Source organism: Lactuca sativa, chromosome 6 (genome assembly GCF_002870075.4).
Source record: "Lactuca sativa cultivar Salinas chromosome 6, Lsat_Salinas_v11, whole genome shotgun sequence".
NCBI lineage: Eukaryota > Viridiplantae > Streptophyta > Magnoliopsida > Asterales > Asteraceae > Lactuca > Lactuca sativa.
In genome coordinates this window covers 45951974-45961338 of record NC_056628.2, presented here as the reverse complement: position 1 = coordinate 45961338, position 9365 = coordinate 45951974, and the positions used below count along the sequence as shown (strand labels likewise).

Sequence of the window (9365 nt, the reverse complement as noted above, 5' to 3'; positions counted from 1 at the left end):
CTTGTTAGCAAGATTTTGCTTTAATTATTGATAAAAATTCTAGAAAAGAAACAACATTGAAAACTTCATATTATACAATTAGTTAAAATCATATCTATAAACATTTTTCATGCTTGCATTACTGATAACTTAAAACGAATATCACAATTCTTTCATGCAAATAATCATATTTATAGGAAAGTTAACATTTAAACATTTTATTCATAGCAAACAACTTGTTTGCCATGTATTTCATGATAGAAATTCATTGGAATGAGGGGTGGTGAAAAGTAGGGGGCAAGGTGGGACGATGATGGTGAAGGTGGGGTGGTGTTCATCAATTACGATAAAAAAAAAAAGGGATAACGTATATAGTTGATTTACGTGAGTCTTAGTAAAACTTTAACATAGTTAAAGGAAGAGACCATCATGGTAACAAAAAATACAACCAAATAACGGAATAGTAAGAAAAAATATTTCGACTGCAAACACAATTATACAACAAATATATATAGATCATCTTTGTAATTTACTTTATATTTATATTTGATGATATTTTTATATCGGGACATAAATACAACAAAGGTTGCAACAAAAGTTCAACAAAGTGCAACTTTTTTTCTTTTTTTAAATTTAGGCAATACAAAATATATCTACAACTATTTTGTAATTTTTAACAAACATTTTTAATTATTTATGATTAACAAATATTTCATAAAATATTAACATGAATACAGTAAACTTTTTTTTGGACAAGCTATTCCTAATTTTATCTATCCCGGACAAGAGTTGAATCATCGCTATCAAAGAGACATGACAAGACTTGGTACATAAGATATATTTTTAAACAAAAGTAATGTAAGTCTTACTATATTTTAAAATATATTAAGTTTACATTATTAATTGTATTGATTTGTATTACCTAGTTTCATAATATGGAAGTTAGTTAATCAATTATAATAAAACATAAACTAAAAATATTAACATTTGATTATATTTATATAGTTCTAAATAAACGAAATAGATAAATTAATGAGTAATTAAAATAATAAATGATCAACTTTAATTTGATTCTTTTAATATGGTCTAAAACTTGGCGTTGCAAATATTTTCCAAAAGTAGAAAGAGAACTATGTGACAAATTTGCAAGATATGAAGTCCATGCATGGTCTGGTCTTAGTACCTTACTGGAAAGGAGCAAGTTCAACTCTAGCAAAATCCTATTTTTCTTATACAACGACGATGTTTAATGTCTAGTCATGTGACATTGGTTACAACATGAGTCCTAAAAACGCAGATAAACTTAAAAAGAATGTCATAAATCTCCACAAACAAAAAAGGTGTTAGATTATAAAGTGGCAACAAGATTTGTCATAAAAGTTGTCCAACTGTTTAACAAGTGTAGTATATAAACCAAAGAGGCAAGAATCTCCAAACACCCATTACACATCTCATATTAAACAACTTTAGCTTCCATACATAGCGAGATGAGTAAATCTGAGGGTATGAGTGAATTCTTTCACAAGGGGAAGCCATTTTTTGCTGTTGTTTTCATACAGTTCGGGTTTGCAGGCATGGACATTCTTTCTAAAGTTGCATTGAATGAAGGAATGAGCAATTACGTATTTGTTGTTTATCGCCATGCAGTCGCCACTCTTGTCATGGCCCCTTTCGCGCTTCTTCTTGACAGGTTATTTCTTGACAGGTTATACTGTGTTTGGTGTGTGTAGTGGAGTGAAACCAAGACTACAATAGCAATGTCAATGGGACAACATTGCAATTGTTTGTCTCGCCTAAAAAGATGGAACAAGGACACACCCTCTATTTCTTGTCTTGCAAAAGTTTTAAATACCATTCTTGTGATGATATCATCGAGTCCTTGAAAACTTGTCCAGTCCTGTCATGTCCTACGTGATAAACATAGTTTATATGGATTTGTGTTTTATTAATTCTTAATTACATTTTTGAAACCAGGAAAACCAGGCCAAAAATGACACGTCCGATTTTCTTCAAGATTATGATGCTTGCACTACTGGAGTAAGTTTAAGAAAACCGCATCTAAGAGATTCTACCTTTGTGCTTAAATAACAAGCTTTTATTTGTTTTTGGCAGGCCAGTTATTGATCAGAATCTTTACTTTATGGGCCTTAAAGCTACCACAGCGACTTTTGCAGCTGCAATGTCGAACGTTCTTCCTGCTATAACTTTTGTCATGGCATGTATTTTAAGGTAAAAAGCTATTAACATGCATGAAGAAAAGACATGACTATTATAATATATAAGTTTAGGTATAAAAAACTTCGAGATGATGATTTTTTCAGAGTAGAGAAGCTAAACCTAAAGAGCATCCATAGCCAGGCCAAGGTATTAGGGACAGTGACAACTGTTGCAGGTGCCATGGTGATGACACTTATGAAAGGCCCGATTATAGAGCTTTTTTGGACAAAAGGAAGAACGTATCATGAAGTTGCAACCAGTGGGGTAGATCTTCACCATTCTCTCAAGGGTGCTTTTATGATCACTGTTGGATGCGTCAGTTGGTCTGGTTTCATGATTCTGCAAGTAAGAGTCCCTATAAACTATGGTAGTATTAGTGTTTAGTCTGACAAAAGAAATGAAATGGTTTAATTCTGTGGAATTTGAAAAAAAAAAAAAAAAAAAACCCTCGTTTTGCCTATTTTAATTGCTTTTTTTTTTCTTCCATTTTTTTAATTTGATTCCGTGTGTTTTTTTTTTCTCCTTCATGAAACGGATTTTAAAAAGTGCAAGATAACCCACATTTATTTATAGAATCTTTTATCACAAAAATCTTTTTTGAAAGAACTTCATGATTATAGTTATATTATAGATTTATTTTCTAAAAGTAACTTCTTTTTTGATTTTCAATAAGTTTTTATTTTGTTTATTTTTTTTAGTTATGTAAATAGCAGATTCAATAATTATAATTAAAAACAATGTTTAGACTATACCTTGCGTATATATAAAACATTCATTTCATTATTATTCATTTACACCAATCAAACATGATCATACAAAATATTTATAACAACTCATTTCATTCTCTTCCTTATTCTTTTATATTCATCATTATATTCTTTTTTATTCCATTCCATCCAACCAAATATACCTAGATTATATATCTAACTTGTTCCTTATACTTATAGTCGATCACCCTAAAGTCTTATCCCTCTGAGATTTCTCTAACTGCTTGGATATGCTTAATGGGAACAATTGAGGGAGGGATATTGGCATTGATAATGGAGAGGGGAAATCCCGCAGCCTGGGCAATAAAGTGGGACACAACACTAATGGCAACTGTATACACGGTAAGGTTGCATGTTGAATCAACAAATTTGTGTGTGTGTGTGTGTGTGTGAATCTAAAGATCTCTGATTGTGTGATCCTAATGCAGGGGATAGTGTGTTCGGGTCTAGCATATTACATCCAAGGACTAGTAATGAGAGTCAAAGGTCCTGTTTTTGTGACTGCATTTAGTCCATTGTGCATGATAATTGTAGCTGTGATGGGTTCCATTATTCTAGCTGAGCAAATGTACCTAGGAAGGTATCTTTTTCAGTTCATTAATTTGGTTGGTAGTGTTAACATGAAGTAATGATAAGCTAGCTAATTATTTAACATTTTTCACAGGGTTATTGGAGCCATTGTCATAGTTGCAGGGCTTTATCTTGTTGTTTGGGGTCTTAGCAAGGACACCAAGCATCCATCTGTACCTATTGACGAGAAGATAATAGCACTAGAAGAACAAATGCCGGGTAAAGAATGTGAAGACAGTCACTATCATAAGGTCATAACCGTGAAAGCCTCAGATGGAGTTGCATCTGTCTAGGAGTTTGTGGTGATCGGAGTAAGATGAATGGATTAAGCTCTTAATAAATCTCATGCTCTAAGAATTCTCATGCGTCTAATAAGTGTGTGTCAAATGGATACCACTATTGTCAGTATCTCACATGGACTTTCCATTGTCATCCATATTACCACATGTTTTATTAAATGTTATAGAGTCTGAAAAATCCCTTAATCAAAGTTTTTACGTAGTGATGAAGCGTTATTATCATCACTACTGAAATCTGATCCATTGATTAAGCATCGTTATCGTTATGTTTGTTGAAGGTACCCATGGGTGCTATTCTAATACCGTGTCGTTAAAAATCAAGATTCTTGTATTATTCTTTCTGAAATATATATATGAACCAATTGTTATAGAACCGTTATTCTCCATGTTGCTCATACCAACATCTTTAATTTTAAGAAGAGACTCGAAGTCGACTGGTGATTAACCAACTAATAGGAAGAGACGGCTCACCTAAATTGTAAAACAATTGATTTTAGGAAAATCAAATTTGACCAATATCAGTACGTAGGAGCACAAGGTTTTTGACCACATTTTAAGACAATTTATAAAAAGAAACGTACTTCAGTAACAAATTATTAGTGTACGTATACTCGTTGTAGCCCATTATCATGTATAGCCAATAGGTAGCCTTGTATTAGCTAGTTAGCCCATCTATTTTATGTAGCCCATTATATTTTGTATATATTACTACAAAGTCCAGATTGGTTAATATTTGAAAAAGTTAGTATTAACTATTAAGTGAAATTATTACCCAAATCGATCATATAAAAAGAAGAAAATGGTGCAACTGGAGTTAGGATTTCATCTGGTATAACCTTCATGGGTTGACATTTGACATGGCACCTGATTTGCAACATTTTTTTGTATAATTGTATTGTTAAATTTGAATAGAAGATACTTAAACCGCGTAAAACATTTATAGGATTATATATGGTTTAGATCGTTTAATTCTTAGATTTCTAATAAAACATGTTAATATAGATTTTAATACAAACTCGTGATGAGACACGTGTGTTGTACGGGTAAGATTTTTTATTTTTTATTTCTTTTATTTTTTATATTGATGTTTGGTGGGTGAAGTTGATGTCAGTGGCGGACTAGGAATTTTGATACGGGGTACAAAAATTATCAAATTCAAAATATTAATTGTCATGATTCAAAATAGTATTTTCAAAGAGTTTCTAAACATCTGAAATCGTAAATCGGAAAAACATAAATTAAACAAAAGTTACAATTGAATCCGCCAATTCGTCATATCTTGAAATCGATCAATGATATCGTCATCTGGAACTTGTAGGAACACATCATTCTCAATAAAAGTGACTAAACAATTATTTAAAAGTTGATCACCCATCCTATTCCGCAACTTATTTTTGACATATGTCATTCCAGAAAACACTCTCTCTACATTTGCGTAGCAACTAGAAGAATCAACATTAACTTGATAAGCAAAAACCCCAGTGGATAAGCCACATGTCTATTTATATCAACAAACTTCATCGAAAGGGAAGTAACGTCATGGATATTTTGGAACTCAACATCTTTTTTCACATCATTTATGAAGATATCAAGTTGACAATCAAGAGTCATCAAATCCATGCTTGAAAATTTAGAAGGATAGAGAGTAGCAAGTTTGAGTAATTTATCTTTGTCAAAAGAAGAGAAGCTATTTTTGGGACTTAAGCAAGTCATGCATGTAAGCAAATCCATATTCACTTCATCAAACCGGCCATCTAGTTCTTGACGTAATAAGTCAATTAATCCAATAAACACTTCAACTCGGAAATGATGAATATTTGTTGCTTGTTGGACAAAACGCTTTGACCTTCCTTGAGGGATATACTGATCTTCCATATTCGGAAAAACAATGTCATACTTATTACACAATGATGTGACTTTATTCATGTGGTTATCCCATCCAAGATCCCTCATATTTTGCAAAACTCCTTTAGTCACCGAAACAAGTCTCATAGCACTAACAATGTCTTGATCTTTTCTTTGCAAAGCAAGAGACAAATCATTGGTGTATCCAAATATAGTAGACATTAGTTGCGCCATAAAGATAAAATCAAATGACTCTAGTGAGTACAAAATACCTTGGGCTTTTGCTTTATCATTCAAATTTGAACCATTCTTTCCGATCTTCACAAGTACTTCAACAATTGTAGGGAACAAGCCGATCACATTTAAAATAGTTTTGTAGTGAGATCCCCAACGGGTTTCATCGGGTCTCTTCAAACCAAGTTCTTGATTTTAACCCTGTTCCTGTTTTAATTTCACCCATTTCCAATGCTTGAGCTACATTTTGAGCTTGAATTTCTCGAATCTTCTCTCTTCTCTTACAAGAAACTCCAACAACATTTAACAATGTTGTAAGTATATCAAAAAGCCAAGCACAATCACTATTCTTTTTAGCCATTGCGACGAGTGTTAGTTGAAGCTGATGAGCAAAACAATGAACATAGTAAGCACTAGGAGTTTCAGCAAGAATTAAAGTCTTTAGGCCATTTATCTCACCTTTCATGTTGATAGCCCCATCATATCCTTGTCCTCTCTAATCATAGATGGACTTAAAGAATGTTCAACAAGTAAACTAATAATTGCATTTTTTTTAGAGTCAATGCAGTGGTGTCTCTAACATGAACAAGTCCAAGAAACCTCTCAACTATTCTTCCCGTATTTCGTTCGACATAACGCAAACAAAGAGCTAGTTGTTCCTTTTGGGACAAATCACTTGACTCATCAGCCAAGATAGCAAAGTAGTCATCACCAACATCATGTATAATTCGCTTTGTAGTTTCTTTAGCACAACAATTAATAATTTCTTTTTGAATCATGGAGGATATTAATTGGCAATTACCCAGAGCATTTTCAAGTATGACATTTGATATGTCTTCATTATGTGTTTTTCTAAGTTGCACGGAAACGGATACGGCAACGGGAAACGGATATGGAACGGAAACGGGAAATGGAAAAACTCAAAAATTCAAGATACGGATACGGCACAGATACGACAATATAAAAAATATGAAAAAACATATATATATATATATATATATATATATATATATATATATATATATATATATATATATATATATATTAAAGAAATTCCAAAATATGTAAAGTTTAAATTCCCAAAATACTAAATATTTCAAAAGTAACTAATTATCAATAATTAAATCATTTTCAAAATCGGGTTCATCTAGTGAGAGATCTGCAAACTCCAAAAACCCGACGTCTTCCATTGAATCAAAAGCATCTCCACCCACATCCCATATCTTTACATCATCTTTCGAAGTCCTTGACAAAAGTCGGAGATTATTGTGGATGTAAACCAAGTCTTGAGCACGACTTGTAGTCAACTTGTTCCTTTTAAGCGAGTGAATAAATGCATAAGTACTCCAATTACGCTCAGCACAAGAAGAAGAACTAGGTTGTCCAAGTAATCTAAAAGCCAAAGTCTGGAGAAAAGGAGTTTGATCACCAAAGTTAACCCACCAATTCTTGGGTTCCATAGTAGCCATCTTTGAAATGCTTGTTAAATCTTCAAAAGGACCACTCTTCATTGAAAACATCGCATACTCATCAAGGACTCTGCCATACTCAGCATCATTAGGAAACAACCTTCGAAAGCATTTCATCCTTTCTTGTGAAATTTCTCCATCCATATGTGGAGCACATCTTGTAGAATCCTCAATTAACCATGCATCACTATAATATCTACAACATCCAAAAGTTAAAACATAAATATATAATACAAATCAAGTTTATAATTTAAAATCTTATACCTTGGATGCAAAGAGTGAGCTAAACAATGTAGGGGAGTGTTATTCTTCGCCCATCGAGCCACTAAAATACGATGCACAACGTTATAAAAACAACTTATTTGAGATGTCGGACGTTTTTCTTTCTTCTAGATCTCAATCTTCACTTTATCAATCATAGAATCCCACATCTCATAGACCAAGTGTAAACATGGCTTGTCAGTGTCACAAGCTCTAATCATCTCATATATAGGTCCAGTGAAACTAAGAATATATGTTACTTTATCCCACCAATCATCATTCGAAATATATTCTTTCACAGAGTTTGCTTTCTCAGTGTCATCTAATATATAAGAAGACCATTCTTCACTTATGACCATAGCTTGAAGACCCCTTTTGATAAGTTTCAATCTCTTAAGCATCACAATGATGGAGGCAAAGCGAGTGTCAGCAACAGAAAACAACCTAAGAGGAGTAAACTTGGTGAAAATCGAAAGCCTCATGTTATGGTTCATGATGAATTTTTTTATTGCAAACGCCTCTTCATGAACTTCTTTTATCCAGCGGCACTGTTCATATGTTAGTTCATTTGTTTCCACATTCCTTGGTGAACAAATGTTTTTCAAAGCAAGATTAAGTGTATGAACAACACATGGTGTCCAATAGATGTGAGGAAACTGACTTTCTATAATCTCTCCAGCCGCCTTACAATTTGCTGCATTATCGGTAATGATTTGCACAATATTTTCATGACCAATTTCATTGATGACTTCCTTCATCAATTCAACAATAAAAAATCTATCTTTCACTTCCCCAAAACAATTCACTGCCTTTAGAAACAAAGGACCATTGCCTGAGGTAGCCATGAAGTTGATTAGAGGTTTTCTTGTAGGATCACTCTAGCCATCACTCACAATAGTCACACCTTTTTCTTTCCATGTAGACCTAAGTGGCTCCAATAGCTTGTGAACATTATCTTTTTCTTTTTGTAGTAATGTTGTTGTTAGCTTATTATAACCAGGAGGTACATAACCATCAATTTTGTTGTTAGCAGCAAACTGAAAAGCCCTGACATAGTGTGGATTTCTGGCAAGATTAAAAGGTAAACCTCCAGTATAAAACATTCTAGCTATTTCTTGATCCAGTTGGTCCCTAATTTCAACACCAAAAGCTCTTTCAATAGGTGTTGAAATACCTTTTCTTTCCTTAAATCCAACACCAGCTTCACATGGCAACTGGACTTCTTTTGCTTGTGACTCGGTTTTCTTCTTTTCATACTCATCTTTTAATCGTGTCATGTTAAGTTTGTCAGTTGTTGTTGCTTTCTTGCAAATAGAAATCCCGGTACCTATATTAAACAACATAAAAACATTGACATTCTCAATTACAGAACACGAAAAAAATAAGGTCATCATTAACATTATAAATTCAATTACATTACATTAATCAAAACAAGAAAGTGAATCAAAAACCTCTTATTTCTTTACCATTGTTCATGAATAAATAACTAAATAGTTCTATTGAATAACATGAATCAAAAGTGCAACAAATACATGAATCAAAACAAAAATCACAGCCTCTTATTTCATTACAATTGTTAATGAATCAATAGTTCAATACTTCAATACAATAACATGAATAAAAAATTGCAAAGAATACATGAATCAAAACAAAAATCGCAGCCTCTAATTTTATTTATTTACAATTTTTCATGAATCAATACAATAAGTTAATAACATAAATCA

The 9365-nt window shown here is 32.6% G+C and overlaps 2 protein-coding genes across 2 annotated transcripts; one reads left to right on the top strand and one right to left on the bottom strand.

Annotated features, from left to right (window-relative positions):
• The first annotated feature begins 1404 nt into the window (after positions 1–1404).
• On the top strand, positions 1405–4205 carry LOC111887448 (WAT1-related protein At2g37460). The gene is made up of 7 exons (XM_023883619.3): positions 1405–1669; positions 1954–2016; positions 2092–2208; positions 2301–2541; positions 3144–3305; positions 3392–3543; positions 3628–4205. The coding sequence occupies exons 1-7, from the start codon at positions 1467–1469 to the stop codon at positions 3824–3826; spliced, it is 1137 nt and encodes a 378-aa protein (XP_023739387.1). The 5' UTR covers positions 1405–1466; the 3' UTR covers positions 3827–4205.
• Positions 4206–7017: 2812 nt separating this feature from the next.
• Positions 7018–8486, bottom strand: LOC128126784 (uncharacterized). Its single transcript, XM_052764899.1, has 3 exons — positions 7832–8486; positions 7645–7705; positions 7018–7576 (listed from the first exon to the last, which is right to left on the bottom strand). Exons 1-3 carry the CDS (start codon positions 8484–8486, stop codon positions 7018–7020), a joined length of 1275 nt encoding a protein of 424 aa, XP_052620859.1.
• Positions 8487–9365: the final 879 nt, after the last annotated feature.